The 18,835-nt window shown below is 60.5% G+C and overlaps 2 protein-coding genes across 2 annotated transcripts in view; one reads left to right on the forward strand and one right to left on the reverse strand.

Moving 5' to 3' along the window:
• Positions 1 to 1,173: 1,173 nt before the first annotated feature.
• Actn4 (actinin, alpha 4) lies at positions 1,174 to 17,008 on the forward strand (the record flags this gene model as incomplete). The annotated part of the gene is made up of 18 exons (XM_013026198.1): positions 1,174 to 1,273; positions 1,744 to 1,831; positions 3,737 to 3,815; positions 4,401 to 4,482; positions 5,145 to 5,230; positions 8,086 to 8,178; positions 8,639 to 8,869; positions 9,218 to 9,365; positions 11,206 to 11,356; positions 12,610 to 12,718; positions 12,838 to 12,978; positions 13,062 to 13,244; positions 13,347 to 13,481; positions 13,809 to 13,988; positions 14,423 to 14,569; positions 14,965 to 15,045; positions 15,726 to 15,884; positions 15,970 to 17,008. Coding segments are annotated over 18 exons (2,352 nt in total), but the record flags the coding sequence as incomplete, so codon positions are not given.
• A 37-nt stretch (positions 17,009 to 17,045) lies between these two features.
• Positions 17,046 to 18,835, reverse strand: part of Capn12 (calpain 12) — a 12,474-nt gene continuing 10,684 nt past the window's right edge. The window contains exons 12-17 of the mRNA XM_013026199.1: positions 18,651 to 18,743; positions 18,496 to 18,558; positions 18,028 to 18,106; positions 17,426 to 17,542; positions 17,283 to 17,341; positions 17,046 to 17,212 (exon numbers count right to left, since the gene is read on the reverse strand). Of these exons, the coding sequence (XP_012881653.1) occupies positions 17,186 to 17,212; positions 17,283 to 17,341; positions 17,426 to 17,542; positions 18,028 to 18,106; positions 18,496 to 18,558; positions 18,651 to 18,743 (438 nt within the window). The 3' untranslated portion in view covers positions 17,046 to 17,185. The remainder of the gene's footprint in view (positions 17,213 to 17,282; positions 17,342 to 17,425; positions 17,543 to 18,027; positions 18,107 to 18,495; positions 18,559 to 18,650; positions 18,744 to 18,835) is intronic.

Genomic DNA, 18,835 nt, shown 5'->3' on the forward strand with positions numbered 1-18,835 from the left:
GGGGGCTGTACTCAGGTCTGGGGCCCTGGATCTTGGGACAGGACCAGGGCAGATCTGGGTCCTCCCCTGCCCCTGGGCTGCAGGCTGAGACTACTTCCAAACCAAGCCTGACCTTGAGCTCCATTCTCCAATGTCAGGGAACCTAGAACTCGTCTTTTCACCCGACCGCTCTGGTCATCTTCCACACTTTCCTCCAATGTCCTTGGTTGGGGTGCTCATCTCAGGGCAGCCTGCCATCGGAGGACCTGGATAGGGTAGCAGATTGATTCTGAGGAAACTGAGACTCAAAAAGAAGGCTCAGCCATTGGAGGGAAGGCGGCAAGCTACACTTTGTGGGTAGAAGTAAAGGTCTCAAAGTAAGGAAGATCCTGGCTTAGCCAGGCTTATTTCCTGCTTACTGCCAGGCTTGGCAGTACATGTCTGTAATCCCAGTGCTTCATGGGAGTTTGAGGCATCCAAGTTCAGGCCAGCCTGGACCACAGAGCAATACTTTATCCAAAAGAAAGCTGGAAGTAGTTGTCCATGCCTTTAATTCTAGCTGTTCAGGAGGCTGAGATACGAGGATTGAGGTTTGAAACTAGCCTGAGCAGACAAATTCAAGACTCTGAACTCCTGTTAGCCAGCAGAAAGCCAAAAATGGAGGATTGGTTCAAGTTCTAGAGGGCAAGACCTTAAGTTCAAGCCCCAGTGCTGGTACACAGCGCACAAAAAAGAACAAATATCCTGGCTTAGCCTGGTTTGCCCAGAGGCTGCAGCTAAAAGATGGAAGGAGGTTGGCAGGGCCAGATCACCTGGGGCAGGCCTCAGGCCTTGGAAGCCTTTTATCGGGGGGTGCTGTGTAGCTGTGGGGAGCCGTGGGAAGGCCGCAGGGGCAGAGGGCAAGTGTCAGGAGGAAGTGGCAGATCTCCAAACTGCAGGGTGGCCTGCACACTGACCGGTCAGAGACAAGAGGCCATCTTCACCCAGAAGGTGGCACTGCTCACACTGGAGCAGAACCACGCCCCAGCGGCGGTGCCACCACAAAGGTGAGCTGAAGGCCAGCCAGTCGCGGGCCTGCGGGCGTGTGGCAAGCACTTGGCAGCCCATCAGGCGGGTCCGCAGGAGCGGCCCCAGGCTGCGATCGGGACTGCAGAGCCTTGGCATGGCTGACCACCTTCCCTTCCTACTCCCTTCCCCACGTGTGCAGAGATTGTGGACGGCAACGCAAAGATGACCCTGGGCATGATCTGGACCATCATCCTTCGCTTCGCCATTCAGGACATCTCTGTGGAAGGTGAGACTCGCGTGCCCTCGGCCTTCTGCTCAGCCGCATTCCTTCTCTTTCTTGGGGCTGCCAGCGGCCCACCTCTCCCGCAGCCATTTCTGGCTGCTGGGTGGAGGAGGCAGTCTGGTGGCCCACCCAAAGCCCCTTGAGCTGCCAGCTGCCAGTTTATGGACCGTCTACTCCGCTCATGAAGCAGCCTGGGCTGCTGGTTCTGTGCTCAGGGGCTCCTAGGGCCCCCGTCTGCAAGGAAGTGAGGCCAGGACTCGTGTCCAGGGCTCTGTTGCCAGTGCAGTGGTGGCTAATGGCGGGCTCTGTGATCAGCTCCTGACCCTGCCGCTTCCTCCGGTGGCCTTGGGGCTGGGCCCATGTGTTGCGTTGCGTCGTTGGGAGGTGCAGCCCCCTCTCCCTGGGCGCAGCACGGGCCGAGTTCTACAGTTTGTGGTTGAGCCAGCCTCGCCGGCCTTGTGTGTGCATTGCAGAGACCTCGGCCAAGGAGGGGCTCCTGCTGTGGTGCCAGAGGAAGACGGCCCCGTACAAGAACGTCAACGTGCAGAACTTCCACATCAGGTAGCGACACCCCCCACTGCGTTCCCGCCCGTCTCTGCTCTTTCTCCCAGCCCTCCGTGAGTCCCTTGCCTTAGCAGCCTTTATATGGTGTCGGGCCCACACTTGTCAAGGTGAGCAGGACTCGGTCCAGCCATGAGACCTGCTTCCTTCCAGGACACACAGGACACACCTCACGAGATCTGCAGATCTCTCGATCCCTGCCATATGCTCGGACTCCGCAGGGCCCACGCTGAATACTCAAGACCTTTACCTTAGGAGCCTCCCCAGTCCCCTTGGGTTGATTGCTAGCGTTCTACCACTTGAGCCACAGCGTCACTTCCAGCTTTTTTCTACTTATGTGGTGCTGAGGAATCAAACCCAGGGCCTCATGCATGCGAGGCAAGCACTCTACCTTCCCAGCCCCAATTGCAGAATTCTTTAAGTAACTGCTCCTACATGTAGGCTTCAAGAAACTTACCTCTTTGCTGTTTTTATGGTATTAGATTGAACTCGGGGCCTCCTAGGCAAAGCACTCTACCACATGAGTCTTTCCCCCAGTCCTTTTGCTTTAAGTTTTTCAGCTAGGATGAGAGCTTTGGACCAGAATGAGGCTGCAATCCTCCCACTTCTGCCTCCTGAATAGTTGGGATTACAGGCACATACCACTGTGTCCAGTTTATGTTTGAAATCCGATTTCTCTAACTTTTGCCTGGATTGGCCTTAGACTGATCCTTTATCTGCCTCTTGAGTGCTGAAGTTCCAGATATGAGCTGCCACTCCTGGCTCAGTCTTTTATTGTTTGTGTTGTTTGAGTAGCCACTGGTGCAAGTATGTATACCTGAGCCATCGTAAGGTTTGAGCTCCGGGCCTTGTACTTACTGGGCAGGCAGTCTACTACTTGGCCCTGTCGGCTGTCCCAAGCCTCTCTCTTCAGATGGTAAGGAAACATTTGCAGATGCTGAGGAAGGGAAGGCTTTCAGGTGCCCTTTGCTGGGGTGGGTGTAGTGCAGGAGTGACAGACAGTGCCCTTCATCATCCGGGTCTGGGTCAGGCGGCGTAGTGAGGGCGGGTATCTGCGCTGCGCTCTGTGTCTCTTTCCTGCTGCAGTGGCTCATTTCATTTGATTTTTTTTTTTCCCTTTTGGTGCCTGTCCTGGTGCATGAACCCAGGGCCTGGGTACTGCCTTTCATCTTTTGAGCTCAAAGAACACGCTCTACCACTTGAACCACAGCTCCACTTCTGGCTTTTTGCTAGTTAATTGGAGATGAGAGTCTTAGGACTTTTCCTGTTCTAGCTGGTTTGAACCATAATCCTCAGATCTCAGCCTCCTGAGTAGCCACTGGTGCCTGGCCACTCATTTGCTTGTTTATTGAGTCTGGGGCCCTGTGGACTGCTTGCTGCTTCCACAAGGTGGGGGGTGCAGCCCCTCCCTACCCCCGATCCCGCTGTAAGGAGTTTGCCTACAGAGGTGCCATGCACAGCTGACAGAACAGAGCTGGGTGGGAACCAACTAAGCCAGCGCCTCAGGTCAGCGGGCCCTTTGTCCCTCCCTGCGGCTCATGAGGAAGGTGTGACATGGTGGGGCCATTTTCTTCCTGACACCCTCCGGCCGCACCACATCCGGAACCCTTTATAGCCTAAGGACTGGCCCTCGGGTGCGGTCAGCGAGGCCCTGGCGTCACCAGGCAGGCCATGTGCGTCCAGCAGCCTCACAGCACCGGGGCTGTCACAGCCTCCGTCTCGATGCTTACTGATAGCGGCCCTGTGGAGTAGCTAACTGACCCCATTTTGCAGTCCTGGACATTGAGGCAGCCAGGGATTATGGGAGCTGGCCCCAGGCTAGGTGGCATCAGCTGATCCAGCAGTGCCTGCCACATGCCGAACTCTCCATAAATGGCCCTCGTCACCTGTGCCTTTCCTCTCCAGCTGGAAGGATGGCCTGGCCTTCAACGCCCTCATCCACCGGCACAGACCCGAGCTTATCGAATACGACAAGCTGAGAAAGGTACACGTCTCCACGCTCTCCCCCCACCCCCTCCAGCCTTTACCCCAGTGTCCACCGCCTGCCCTCTTGGAGCTCCTGGCCTTTGTAGCAAAGGCAGGGGACTGTGTCTAAAGTGATCAGTTACCTTAGGTCAGGCATCTTGTCCAGGCCACAGTGGGGTGGTGCCCCTGAGCTGGCGTGGTCAGGAAGGGCCCTGGCAGGGGTGGCGAGAGTGCGCCTGGCCCACCCTGGCCCCATGGGAGGGGGATGTGGCTCTGGCTGGAGGTGGTTGGGAATAGTGGGGAGCCCACGAGGGAGCGGGCACTGGTCTCCGCGGCGGAATGAGAGTGCTGCCGGGGTTCCAGGGCAAGGGGGTTCCTCTGAAGTCTGTGGGTGACTAGAAATTCTGCATTTTCTTGAGAAGAAAAGGTCCATGGCTTGCCCTACTCGGGGTAGCAATTGCCCTCCTCCAGGCACCCCCCAGTTCCTGCCCAGCACACACATGGCGGCTGAGGATTCCTAAGAATGCATCCCAGGCCAGCCCTGTGCCCTCTGCCCCCTGCGTCCTGCTGATGGAGTTCTTCTCTTTCCCCATCCGCCTCCCAGGACGACCCAGTCACCAACCTAAACAATGCCTTTGAAGTGGCCGAGAAGTACCTGGACATCCCTAAGATGCTGGATGCGGAGGGTGAGTCCATCTCTTCCATTGCATCACACGCGTCGCCTGAGGGCCTCCTCGTCTCTTCCGCCTGGCTTTGGGCAAGGGCGCGTGGACCGGCCTGAGATCAGGGGTCACTGCAAGGAGCCAACAGAGCCACCAAGAGGAGCCGAGTGGACCTGGGTGCACAGGACAGGCAGGCTGGCCTGTCATCCTGGGAGTCGTGGTGGGGACCACCCAAGCCTACACTGGCCAGTTGCAGTCGGGGATGGAGTCGGGCATGGACGGGAGCGCCTGAAGGATCAGCTCTCTGGGATGTGTGGCTCCCAGCTCTCGCCACCCTGCCTGCCAGACTGGAATGTTGTGTTTTTTCCTTTTCTGGATTTCCTCCATTTCCCAGCCAGCACCCCTTCCTCCCCTCTAAGCCATGACCTGTGGCTCCGGCCTCCCGTGGCCTCGGGAGTTCACAACACAGAGCCCCTGGAGGCCATGCTCAGCGAAAGGAAGCAGCCATTCCCACAGCCCCTGCTGGAGACCCGGGGAAGAGGGGGCAGGGGAGGAAAAGAGGAAGGGAGGGGCAGCCGAGCCCCTGCCACACAAGTGCCACCGAGGTCCTTCCCCGAGGCCTGGCCGAGCCTGCGTCCACCCCACCCCCCTGCTCGGGCGGTTTAACCCTTGTTGTTCACTTGCAGACATCGTGAACACGGCCCGGCCCGACGAGAAGGCCATAATGACCTATGTGTCCAGCTTCTACCATGCCTTTTCGGGAGCGCAGAAGGTACCGGGCACGGAGGCAGGCCCTCCTCGCCGCCACTGCCCCATGCCGCCGCTGCGCTCGCCTCCCAGCTCACCTCATTTCTCTTGCAGACGGCAGTGGCTCTCTCTGACTGGAAGCCACTCCCACTCACTCCTGGGCACAGCACTGGTCACCTCCGCAGCCTGTGCCCACAGAGCCCCTACTCAGTAGTGCCAGGCTGTGGGCCAGGGAGTGGGCACATGGTTAGGCCCAAGGCAGGCAAGCTCATGGCTAATCCCGTGGAGTAACAAGGCAGTGGAGGACAGGGGAGGTTGCCAGATGAAGATTAGGGCAAGTGCAAAGGCCCTGAGGTAGGAATACGCTGGGCTTCGGAATCAGTAGAGGGTAAGGACGCAGGCAGCTCACTGGCCATGAAGTAAACAGATGCCTCACACCCCGAGGGCCTCAGTACCTTCAGATTTGGGGGAGGGGGTCTGGAGTTGATAATTGAGGCAGTCGTACTATGTAGGTAGTACAGGTTGCCTTAAACTTAGAATTCTCCTGCCTCAGTCACCTGACTGCTGGGATTATAGGAGTGAGCTCCATGCCTGGCATTATTAAGGGGTTCTATCTGAAGGTGGGAGATACACATGAAATGATCCTACTTAGATTTTCGGTCCTCAGTTTGAGTCTGACTCCCCTAGCCCATGTACAGAGGCAAACCCAGGCCTGATAGACGAGGAGGCCCCTCGCTCACAACCTCGTCCCTCGTTCGCTGCAGGTGGGCAGGGAAGGACGCGGCCGCCCAGGCTTGAGCTGGGGCTGGCTTCCAGTCCCGAGCAAGCGCTATCCTCCTGCATGAGCCTCGGGCCCGCCGCCCGCCCGCCCTCCTGCGTCTTTCACTCTCTCTTGCCTCTCTCTCTCTCTCTCTCTCTCTCTCTCTGCACAGATATTGTGGGCACTCTGAGGCCAGATGAGAAGGCCATCATGACTTACGTGTCCTGCTTCTACCACGCTTTCTCGGGGGCCCAGAAGGTGAGCTGGGGCAGCGGACCCCACGCTGCTGTGCCTTGCACACCTGCCCGCTGTCACCTGGCATCTCACCATCTGTCTGTCTGGCCGTCTGTCAGTCCGTCCATCCCTCCCTCCCTCCCTGTGCACTCACAGTCCTGGTTCTCTTCCGAGAGTAGAGCTGCCTAGTGAAGCAGGGGTGTGCCCCAGGGTCTGCATGTGACAGCCCTGCCCCTCTGGGGAGCCCCCCCCATATCTGTGTGGAGGCCCCCCCCCTGCTGGCCAGATTTCCGTTGGACAGTGGGTGGAGGAAGCATTGAATCTGTGAGCCCAGCAGGGTTCCTTAGCCCCCTTGGAGAAAGGAAAGGAAGTTCAAGTTCTTAAAATTATTCTGTGGCCAGCCAGTCACCCCGTGTGGTCACTCTACATGGCCTGGCTTGGCCTGCTCTGCTGTCTCTTGGGGTGTGGCCAGGCCCTGGGGGGGTGGGGGGTGGTAGGGTCCTATCAGCCCCTGGTTCAGAATTGTTCTCCAGTCGTGGGGCTGCCAGCAGAGGGCGCTGTCCAGCCAGGCCAGGGGCTGTCTGGTTCCGGGCCATATCACCACCTCACCATGTCATTAGCCAGTGGCTAATGAGTTTTGCTTAAAGAACAGGCAGGGAGCAGGGAAGACCTGTGTCCGTGCAGGGAGGAAGGCTGAGTGGAGACTGGCTCTTGGGAGGTTCCTAGCCATGACCCCTGACCAGCAGCGAGGCCATGTTGCGCTCCCTCCCTTCAGGCCCCTTCTCACACTGATTGCTTTCCTGCCTGAAATGCCCCCTTTGCTTGGGCTGAACTTGGGAATGGAGGCCTCTAGGACCTCCGTAGGGGATTTGTGGGAGCAGGAAAGCCCAGGTCAGAGTGTGGGAAGATTTTTGAGGTGGCTGAGCCCCTCAAGCTTGTTGCTGGCCATCCTGCAGGAAGCTCAGGGCCCCTCGGGGAGCAGAGTGCTATGACTTGGCCTCGGCAGGCAGCCTTGCTCTGTCGATTCCTCAGTGACTTCAGAGGGGGCCTTTTGTTTCTGGTGGAGTGAACCCCAAGTGTCTGCCCTTAGCTGGTTTCTAGTCACTAAAGGAACCACTCTGAGCTCTGATCCGGAGGCCCGTGGCTTTTGGTATACACACAGATCTGGGGATGTCTGTGCAGTTGGGGGTCAGCAGCTGACCCCTGGGATGCCCCCGCCTCCGCATCCTGCCTGCCTCACGGCCCCGCGTGTGGCCTGCAGCATGGTGCGGCCTCGCCTCGGCCGCGGGGCCTCCCTCCCCGCTTGCCCCCGTGTGGTGCATGGATGGTGACGGGCAGTGCCAGCTCCCGAGCCTCCGGTTTTCCTCTCCATCGCTGTAGACCCTCCTCACTATTTCTGTTCCTGTTCTGTTGCCGTTCCAACTCCTCTGGGACCCTTTCTGTGCTTCCTAAAAGGTACCTGGTCTCCTGTGTGACCCTCCACACCTCACCCTCCTGCAGGCTGCACCCCTGTAGTTGTGGACAGGGCCGCCTCTCCCACTTGCCCCTCCCCCCAGCTCCTGAGGGCGCAGACCCGCCTGTGAGGGCTGAGGAAGGGGGCTGAGCGCGCTCAGGGCACCAGCACCCCTTCTGCCTCCCCCCCCACCTCAGCTGCCTTTCCACCCAGGACATGGGACTGACCACCTCACCTAGCCGTGAGAGGTCTCCCCATCTTTCCTCTGTGCCCAGCTCTGTTCACGGGCTGCTCAGCCATCTTGCAGCTGCACTTCCTCTCCGTCCCCTCCTTGGGGAGTTGGTGTGGGCTATGGACTGTGCTTTTGAGGGGCGTGCTGCTCAGGAGGGAGGGGCTCCAGCCCCAGGCGGCCCTGACTTTGCCCCTGCTCTAGGCTGAGACCGCCGCCAACCGGATCTGCAAGGTGCTGGCTGTCAACCAGGAGAACGAGCACCTGATGGAAGACTACGAGCGGCTGGCCAGCGACGTGAGTGCTGCCCGCCCCCCTCGCCCACAGCCACCCCAGAGTTGGACCCAGTCCCTGGGTGGCCTGTCATGTTTGGCCTCAGAAGGCAGAGGGTCAGACTGGCAGTCACCATACCAGCGGGCTCTGGGTCATACACTGGAGATAGGACGATCGTTTCCCCTTGTGAACCACCAGCTCCTAGGCTAAGACTTGGTGAACCCCAGACATTTTGTGGTGTGCTGTGGGCCTGTCCCGGTGTCACTCATAGTCCCTGAGCCTCTGGGTTCTTGAACAGCCAAACCTCGAGGAGCCAACAGCCCCAAGTCATGTGACTGCCTGAGGAGTGGGGTGGGGGACATATCTCCAGAAGTCTATGGGATCCCACCGGGGTAGGGAGCGGGGTGCCCTTGGGCAGTGGGCAGCCCTAGCAGTGCACTGAGCACCGGTGCCAACGCCGTCCCGGCTTCTCGGGCGCCCACAGCTGCTGGAATGGATCCGCCGCACCATCCCCTGGCTGGAGGACCGCGTGCCCCAGAAGACCATCCAGGAGATGCAGCAGAAGCTGGAGGACTTCCGCGACTACCGGCGCGTGCACAAGCCGCCCAAGGTGCAGGAGAAGTGCCAGCTGGAGATCAACTTCAACACGCTGCAGACCAAGCTGCGCCTCAGCAACCGGCCGGCCTTCATGCCCTCGGAGGGCAGAATGGTGTCGGTGAGCGGCCACCGGGGCTGGGGGCGGGCAGCACCCGTCCAGTGGTGGGGCTGGGCGCCCGCAGCACGGTGATCATGAGGCCCCACGGCCTGCAAGGCCGGGCCTCCCTCTCCCCCACTCCCTCCACACACAAGGACACCCAGAGCTTATCTTGGCTTGTGTGGCCGTTGGAGTTTGGGCCCCTCGCTTACCAGGAAGGGGCTGTGTGACCTGGATAAGGGTCCCTAACACTGGGAGCCTCCTCTGCGCCATCTCTCCATCCGCTTAGTGTCAGGACTCTGTGGCGCTGCACAGGCCTCCCGCCGGCTGCCTACCCCTGAGAGCCCCGTGTGCCTCCCCACCCCCCAGGACATCAACAATGGCTGGCAGCACCTGGAGCAGGCCGAGAAGGGCTACGAGGAATGGCTCCTGAACGAGATCCGCAGGCTGGAGCGGCTCGACCACCTGGCAGAGAAGTTCCGGCAAAAGGCCTCGATCCACGAAGCCTGGACTGATGGTGCGCCCCTCCCACCGGCTCCGCGCCCGGCCCTGCCCAGCCAGGAGCGCCACTGATGCCTGGCTCCTCCCAGCCAGCCCCAGGCAGCCAGGCGAACTGGGGGCCCGCTCTGCCCAATGGCCCAATGTGCTCAAGCCTCAGAGGCCACTGGCAGCAGGGCTTTCCTAGGACACAGCCCATCCCTTCTGTGTGGCCTCTCTGAGGACAGCTCCCATCCTTAGTGGCTGTCTGCCTCCAGCGCCCTACCTGCAGGTGGCGCTCTCCGGCCACCTGCTTGTCCTGAAAGGGTAGCATTGCCTGAGAAAGCTAGCGCCATCTCCAGGCGGGTGTGGCTTAGCGGAGGCCTGGGCTCAAACCCTGAGCTGGCTGCGTGCGTGACTCCTCCTTGTGCTTACGGCAGCCTCCCTCCCGCCTCCTGCCACCGCTTCCCAGCTGACAGCACTTCCTTGCCTACTCCCTGTGGCTTCCTGTGCCCCCCACCCCCCAGCCCTCCTCACGTGGACAGGCCGCCCCACCCCTGCCCAGGGGAAGTGGGCAACGGCACAGGCCCAGGTGGCGCCCACATCACCTGATTCCCTGGCTCTACCCAGAGCAGCCCTCAGCTGTGGGAAAACAGGGCCAGGCAAGGGCCTGTGCCAGGACGTGTGTTGGCAGTGGTGCGCTCTCGTGGGGGGAGCAGGCTGGCCTTTAGTTACTTCACTTGACATCGCTCCCGGAGGTCCCTGGCCAGGGAGCGTCAGGTGGCAGATTTTTGCCTTTTTTCCTCAGAGCCCTGGGGCACATAAGGGCATGATTGTGCCCGTGCCCATCTCAGACTAAGATGAACCTTCTGTCCTTTCCCACTCCGTTAGGGCGTTCCCCCCCTGGGGAAGCTCTGTGCCCAGGCCCCACGAGGCCCCAGGAAGACACTTCCAGAAGGCAGCCGGACAGCTGCTGAGTCTAGGGCCCTGACCTGCCACAATGCAGAGCCCCCGGGTGGTCTCCCTGCTCCAGCAGGGTCCTGGGTTCTAGAGCAGTCCTGGATCACTCGTCCTGAAGGTGGCTAAGTTGAGGAGGGTACTGGTTTCGTGCCCACCTTCCTTAAACACCCCAGTGACAGCCCAGTGCCACATGGACACCATTGCCCGCCTCGTCTTAGGGACGGGGGACTGGGGCTCTGGGCACAGCCGAGGGAGATCAGAGCCCCTTGAGGAGCTTGAGTCCTGCTGGCCATCAGCCTGGCATTCCCTTGTTCCCTGCAGGGCGGTGGGAGCTTTTGTTCTGGTGTGTAATTAGCATGGCTCCAGGACTAATGACAGTGTGTGTGCCTTCAAAGGGCCCGGCCTGCCCCACCCACAGCTCAGAGAAAGCCCAGGGACTGCATGGCGCTGCTGCCCACCGTGCTGGGAACAGACGTCCACTGCCGCCCCTCTCCTGGCCCTCTGGGGCCGCCCTGCCTCCATCACAGCCCCCCAGAAACCTGTGTCTTAACTTTCTTGCCACAGTGCCAAAGTCCAGTTCTGATGGCCTACTGTTTAGAAGCAGGAGCTGAGTTCAGGCCTGCCAACTCCAATGTGTCTTCTAGCCCCATTCAAAACAGTTGGTCCAGACCAGCCCAGGCAGGCAAGGCTGGGAGACTCAACACGCAGTACCAAAAAGCTGGAAGTGGAGCTGTGACTCAGCACTGACAGCATCCAGGCCCTGAGTTCAAGCCCTAGGACCAGTACACACACCCATAGCTGGGCTTAGAGATTTCCTGGAGGGAAAGAAGGAAGGTTCCAGAATTGTTTAGGATGCCCCTGGTTGGACAGCCCCATGAGTGCTGTGCTGTTGTCCAAGTGCCCTCTGCCCCTCTCCCCAGGGAAGGAGGCGATGCTGAAGCACCGCGACTACGAGACGGCCACTCTGTCTGACATCAAAGCTCTCATCCGCAAGCACGAGGCATTCGAGAGCGACCTGGCCGCCCACCAGGACCGTGTGGAGCAGATCGCCGCCATCGCCCAGGAGCTCAAGTGCGTGTGGGCGTGGGGCCCTTCCCTTTACCTCCCGCCAGACCCCCGGGCTCCCCCACACCTCATGGCCAACCCCTGTCAGCCCCCTGTGGGGGAGCTGCTTTACTTCCACAGCGACACAGGCCATCCTTTGTTCTGCTGGCCCTTCCCCGGGCAGATAAACTTGGGCACAGTTAGTACACGGCGCCCTGGAGCCGTGAATGGGGCCTCAGTCCTGCAGCAGCCCGTGGCAGGGAGGGCCCAAGGCAAAGGATGCCCCGGCCATTACTTCATGGAAAATGCACCAGCCTCCCAAAAATAGCCATCCGCTCCAAAATAGGATCCTTGGCTGGAGCTGCCCTCTCCACAGACATGCCCAGTGTTCTGCCCTCTGCAAGGAAAGGGCAGGGCCAGCTTCCGTCTGCAGATTCCCCTCCCCCCCCCCAGGCTGTGGGCATTAGGACTGGGTGCACTAGACCCCACTATAGACTCCATGGGACACTTGCTGGGGGCGGGGGGCTGCACAGGAGAGCATGGTACAGGTGCCAAGACTACAAGGATATGAGACTGGCAGGATGCCCCCCACACACACACACCTAGGGGAGCCCCTGGAATTTGGGCCAGCCAGCCACGTGAAACCCACTCACGTGAAGCTAAAGCCGGCTCTGGGCGCTTGCCTGGAAGGAAGGTTGTTGAGGTGTCACATGCACCTCTGGGATGAGCCTGCTGGGCTCATTTAATCCCCACAACAACCTGTGTCACATGGGGAAACTGAGGCACGGAGAGACCACAGGCCTGGTGAAAGATGACCCAGTTAGAGTAGAAGCTGGGGGTGACAGCATTTTCCTCCCAGTCCCTGCCTGCTCCGCTCCTCTGCCCTGTCCCGTCCACTGGTCTGGCTGCTCGCCCTCTCCGCCCTGCAGTTACTCCCTCCCAAACCTGCACGGCTCACAGCCTGCTGCACCAGGCTTCCAGAAGAGAGCACCCTCATGGGCAGGAGGGCCCGAGCCTCATTTACTGTTATTTCCAATATAGTAGTAAAGTAGTGCAGGCATAGCATCCTGGTCTCAGAATTAAAAAAAAGAGGAGGATCCTAGAGTAGCACCCTGGGCTGCAGGCCTGGGCACGTGCTGCCCCCGCTAGGCCTTCTGCTCTGAGTCTTGAGTAGACCTGCCACAAACGTCCCCTTTAGGCTGGGTGCTACCAAGCCTGGGACCCTTCCCCCTAGGGTGTTGGGTGCCACCAGGGCTCACTGCTGTCCATCTGTCCTGCAGCGAGCTGGATTACTATGACTCCCACAACGTCAATGCCCGCTGCCAGAAGATCTGCGACCAGTGGGACGCCCTGGGCTCCCTGACCCACAGTCGCAGAGAAGCGTTGGAGGTGAGGGGGGAGGGGCAGGGCGACGCCCAGACCCAGGAGCTTCTCCCAGGGGCTGGGTAACTCCTCAGCACCTTGGCCGCTCCCCACTGGCAAGCTGATATGCCTTCCCACCTTCTCAGAAAACAGAGAAGCAGTTAGAGACCATTGACCAGCTGCACCTGGAGTATGCCAAGCGGGCCGCCCCCTTCAACAACTGGATGGAGAGCGCCATGGAGGACCTGCAGGACATGTTCATTGTCCACACCATCGAGGAGATCGAGGTCTGCCCCACTTCCCCCCTGCCCCACGCCAGATCCCTGGGGAGCCAGGCCACCCCTTCATGCCTGCTCTTCTTCCCCACCAGGGCCTCATTTCGGCCCACGACCAGTTCAAATCCACCCTGCCGGATGCTGACCGCGAGCGGGAAGCCATCCTGGCCATCCACAAGGAGGCGCAGAGGATCGCTGAGAGCAACCACATCAAGCTGTCAGGCAGCAACCCCTACACCACCGTCACCCCCCAGATCATCAACTCCAAGTGGGAGAAAGTGAGTCGGGCCCCCACCCCCACCCCCCACCCCAGAGGCAACGCTGGGCCCAGCCGTGTGGGGAAGGAGCCCATCCTCACGCCCCCTGCTGGTGTCTCCCAGGTGCAGCAGCTGGTGCCCAAGCGGGACCACGCGCTCCTGGAAGAGCAGAGTAAGCAGCAGTCCAACGAGCACCTGCGCCGCCAGTTTGCCAGCCAGGCCAACGTGGTGGGGCCCTGGATCCAGACCAAGATGGAGGTGAGGGCCCAGCAGACTGGTGTGCGTGAGATTGGCTGTGCCAGGCAGAAAGCTGCTGGGGGCTTGGTGGGCTCAACTGGCCCTCCAGGGTGCTGTGCCAGGACTGTCACGGCTGCCGTGGGAGGGTTTACAGCAGGTGCCGGAGGACGCTCTGCGCGCCAGGCCTCATAGGCCTCCATCTCCTCGTCTGTCTGTCCACTCCGGACATGGCCCCACTATGCCTGCTTGTGCCCAGGTTGGCGGGGCTCAGTGACGGCACAGGCCTTGCACGTCAGCACCCCACGGGGCCGCCCCTCCCCAGCCCACGTGTGCCTCCCCTCCCCACAGGAGATAGGCCGCATCTCCATCGAGATGAACGGGACGCTGGAGGACCAGCTGAGCCACCTGAAGCAGTACGAGCGCAGCATCGTGGACTACAAGCCCAACTTAGACCTGCTCGAGCAGCAGCACCAGCTCATCCAGGAGGCCCTCATCTTCGACAACAAGCACACCAACTACACAATGGAGGTGCACAGCCTGCCCCGCCCTGGCACCCTGGAAAACATTCTAGACTATGTGCACACTTGTAAAATGCTCCCTCCCCCCACCACCCCCAGCCTTGCAGGGCAGTCGCCATGACTGCACCCACCTTGGGCTACGTGTCTCTGGGGACCCAGAAGGGCCACATTTCTCACCCTGGGGTAGGAGCCAGGGACTCTGCAGCGGGTCCTGTTGGTAGTTGGATCTAAGCTGCGCCACAGACCGCCAGCCTGGCCTGCTCCCTACAGAGCCATTGTTGAGCAGGCCGCGCATGTGCACAGAGCGCCTACGTGAATCTTGGCCGCTCATGCACACTGGTTGGCATGGGCAGCCCGGGTGTAGGAGAGTAAGGAGCTGTAGCCCCACACACTGTGGGCAGCCCATGGCAGCCTCAGCCCATGGCCACGCCTGTTCCTCCGCAGCACATCCGTGTGGGCTGGGAGCAGCTGCTCACCACCATTGCCCGCACCATCAATGAGGTGGAGAACCAGATCCTCACCCGCGACGCCAAGGGCATCAGCCAGGAGCAGATGCAGGAGTTCCGGGCCTCCTTCAACCACTTCGACAAGGTGAGCCGCCCCTCCTCTTTCCTGTCCTGTCCTCCCTCTGTGTTGTCACTGTCCTCCCTCCCTGTTCCGGCCACGTGTGTAGTCTCGTGTTAGGGTCTGGGTGCAGCTATAGAGACCCTAAACAACACTGTGACCCTGTCCCCACCTGGCCTGCTCTGCTGGCCTCTCACCCCGAGTCCCCAGGCCTCCGTCCTCAGTGCCTCCATCCTGTGTACCAGACACAGGCAGGACCAGGGTCCACACCAGCTCCTGGCCACCACCCCGTGTCTGTGATCGCCTCTAATTCTGTGTTTCCCTCCCCCGTGTCCTCCGCCCTCTGCATGCGGCCCGGCCCCTTCCCCACTCCACGGCCTGGTGGCGTCGCCCCGCACGCCTGCCTTCGATGGCCCCGGCAGGACCATGGTGGGGCTCTGGGGCCCGAGGAGTTCAAGGCCTGCCTCATCAGCCTGGGCTACGACGTGGAGAACGACCGGCAGGTACGCGCACGGGTCCCTGGACGTGGCATTAACCGCTCTTCTTTCTCTCCTCTCTCCTCCCGGCCATCCTGCCCATCTCACCGGCTCTCACCTCTCCCTGCCCTCCTGTCTCTCACCTGTCCCCTTACCTCATCTCTCCCGGGGCCTCCCGTGTCCCTGCTCTGCACTGTCCTGTCTCCCCGCTGCGCGCACGGGGCGCCCCTCTGCCTCCTCTGCTATGGCTGCGTCCATCCGGGAGCAGAAGCAGACAGGCAGCATGGACTCCGATGACTTCAGGGCTCTGCTTATCTCCACAGGATACAGCCTGGTATGCAGCTCCCGCCCGCCTCTGCCTCCGCTCCACTCGCCTCCCTCCCGCCCCTCACCTCCTCCTCCTCCTCCTCCTCTCCAGTGCCACTTCCTGCTCCTCCTGCCCTCCCCCGGGACGCTCCTGCCTGCCTTGCCAACTCCTCTTCCTGCAAGCCTCGGGGCAGCGCCCCCCACTCCGTCTTTTCTCTCTCTCCCCCCCCACCAGAGCTGACTCGAGTTTGGGGGCAGTGCACCCCAACTTCCCATCTCCCGAGACTGGCAGGGGTGTGGCAGGCTGACCACTCAGCCCTATTCTGCCACTTGCCTTCCCGAAAGCAAGCCACTGGCACTGCCCGGCTAAGCCCCATCTGCCTGCCCACCCCGCCCCGCAGGGTGACGCCGAGTTCAACCGCATCATGAGCGTGGTGGACCCCAACCACAGCGGCCTCGTGACCTTCCAAGCCTTCATCGACTTCATGTCACGGGAGACCACCGACACGGACACGGCTGACCAGGTCATCGCCTCCTTCAAGGTCCTGGCAGGGGACAAGGTAAGCAAGAGCCCACCGAGGCACTGGGACTGGGTAGGCCAGGTCGGCGCAGGGGTGTCGTGACTCCATCCTGCCTGTACTCCAGAACTTCATCACAGCCGAGGAGCTGCGGAGAGAGCTGCCCCCCGACCAGGCCGAGTACTGCATTGCCCGCATGGCGCCCTACCAGGGCCCCGATGCCGTGCCCGGCGCCCTCGACTACAAGTCCTTCTCCACGGCCCTCTATGGCGAGAGCGACCTGTGAGGGCTCCTGACTCCCGGACCAAAGCCCCTCGGCCTCCCGGCGGGGCTGGGGGTACCCTGCCCCACCCCGACTCTTGTATCTATGCAAAGCCCTCTCTGTCGGTCCCTGGGGGCAGTGGGCAGAGAGGAGCTGGCAGGCTCTCTCCTCTCTCTGGCAGTCGGCCAGGGGCTCCCCCCCACACCTGGAAGGGGGACGGAGGCCGGGGTCAGCACCTCTGGTCTGGTAAATACGTACATTTTTTTAAATCTTACGTGGAGGGGACAGAGGCTCCATGCCTCCCACACCCAGGCCAAAGCCCCACGTGCCTTGTCCAGGAACCGCCCCGCAAGGTCCAGCAGAGGGCGCTGCTGCTCCGCTGAACCAGACCCCGCCAGCTCCCTCTCCCTTCCCCAGTGGGACTCGATGGTGAGTGCCAGGCGCCCAGGACCCTGCCATCACCCCCTTACTTTGTCTGGACTCGAGGTCTCAATTTTTTTTTTTTCTAAGGACCAAAACCAACAAAATCATACAAAAAAAAAATGAACAAGAAGAAAAAAAACCTATAAAAAAAAAACCCTTCAGAGAATTCCTATTTACTTTATTAACTTACGGATTTATTATATAAATATATATTCACCTAGCAACGTATCTTCGCCTCTCTTGCTCTCTAATGAAGACATAGCTGATTGGCTGCCCGCCCGCACTGATCTTCCTCAGTGTCTGTGCTGGCAGGGTCTGGGGGGACCACCTCCGGGGTGGAGGGGGCTGCTGGCCTGGCTGCCTGCTAGTTGATGGTTTTGCCCTCCTCTCCCCTCTTGAGTTTATTCTGATTTTCTTGGTTTCTGGATAAACCACTCTTCTGGGGACAGGATAATAAAACATGTAATATTTTTAAGATGGATTCCTAGCGTCCTCTTTCTGTGACGTCCATGCAAGGGTGTGGTCTCAGCAGAGTGGGGGCTCTCACGTAGGTGGCAACAGGAGGTGGGGGGCGCAGGATGATGTGGAGGTGGCCCTAGACGATAGGTGATGGGCAGGTGCATGCGTGCTCAGCTGCAGTGCTGGGTTGAGGGCGCCCCTAGGAGAAGGAGGCCACCTCCGACCACTGGGGAGAAAGCGGGGCGTGAGCTCCGGCCAGCGCCCGCCCCAGCCACCCAGCCCACCGCCCAGCTCACCTGTCTGTGGGTCAGGCACACGACCCCTTCGCCCCCAGCTAGGTGCTGGCTGCAGTGTCCTGTGCAGAGAGGAGCAGGGTAGCTGCCGGCCCTCAGCCGAGGGTGCCCCCCCTGCACCCCTCCACATCGGGATGGGCACTCACGGAAGATGCAGGTGAGCTGGGCCGCGCAGGACACGAAGCGCTCCAAGTCCACCCGCAGGCGGCTGTCCCGGTAGCGGCTGGTGAGGGCCTGGGTCAGCTGGTTGTTCAAGTGGAAGCCTGGGGGGCACCGCCCTGTGAGCCCCACACCAGCAAGGTACCCCCCCATCTGTGTAGGGGCCCCTGAACACGGTCTGCACCTGTTCCCTCCTGCTGGTTGGGGGCCACCAACCCTGTCTCCAAAGCTGCCGGACTCTCCCTCCCCACGGGTCCACCTGGACACGTCGCTGCCGCCACCCCATGTTGCAGCAGCAACTCACCTCTGCCATCGTGTCCATGGGCTCCCAAAAGCCCCAAGCCCTGCGCCCCTCAAAGTCAAGGCTGGGACGCAGCACCCAGAGGAAAGGCGCCTGAGGATTCCACCAACACTCACCAGAATCCAGAACATCCTCCACCAACACTCACCAGAATCCAGAACATTCTACTGAATAAGCCTGAGCTTCAAGACAGCAGCTCCCAATGCTCCTTCCTGGAGCCCCTCCCACCCCTTCCCAGTCCTCTGTGCCCCTTCACCCTCTCTCCATCCTCCTGGCCGCCGGGCACACCTGCAGCGTTCAGCGCCAGCCTCAGCTCATAGGAGTTCATGGTTCCTGATGCGTCCTCATCGAACTTGTCAAATGTGCCCTGTGTGGGGAGACAAGGGTCAGCCCCTTGGCCCTGCAGGGGTGCTCGCTACCCTGAGTGGGAACCTCAGGGCCAGCTCCCCTTCCTCCAAGTGGGGATTATGGGCCACAGCACCTCTGCTTGCTCTTCCCTGGCCAAATGGCCATCTGACCACCACATAAAGCCTCAATGTGGCTGCTTACTGCTGTTTCTAGAACTTTCCTTTGTTTCCTCCTTGCACGGTTCTAAGCATCCTTTGTAGCCAAGGAAAAAGATCCCCTCAGAGGGAGGTGATATGCTTCAGGTCCTCCAGCCAGACCCAGAGGCTGTGGAATCAATTCTTGAGGGGCCAGACGACCTAAAGGGGGTCTTGGTCCAGAAAACAGTTCAGGTGAGTCACCCCTCCTTACCTGCCACAACAGGAGGTGGCCCCAGAGCTCCTGGAAGTGGTGCAGAGACAGGCGGCCGCCGCGCTGTGCACAGGGACATCTGGTTAGGAACGAGGCCCATAGAAGAGGAGACCCCCACATCCTTATTCCTCCTTTCCAGCACTGCCTCCACGTACCCCAAAACACTGCAGCAGCTGCTCACAGGTCCTCAGTCCGATCTCTCCCCAGGTCCTCGTGTTGGCCCTGCCTACAAGAAAACACCCAAGGGGCTGGGAAGGTGGCTCAGTGGTAGAGTGCTTGCCTTGCATGCCTGAGGCCCTGGGTTCGATTCCCCAGCACCACATAAGCAAAAAGAAAAAAG

The sequence above is a fragment of the Dipodomys ordii genome, unplaced genomic scaffold (genome assembly GCF_000151885.1).
Source record: "Dipodomys ordii isolate 6190 unplaced genomic scaffold, Dord_2.0 Scaffold92, whole genome shotgun sequence".
In the NCBI taxonomy this organism is placed as follows: domain Eukaryota; kingdom Metazoa; phylum Chordata; class Mammalia; order Rodentia; family Heteromyidae; genus Dipodomys; species Dipodomys ordii.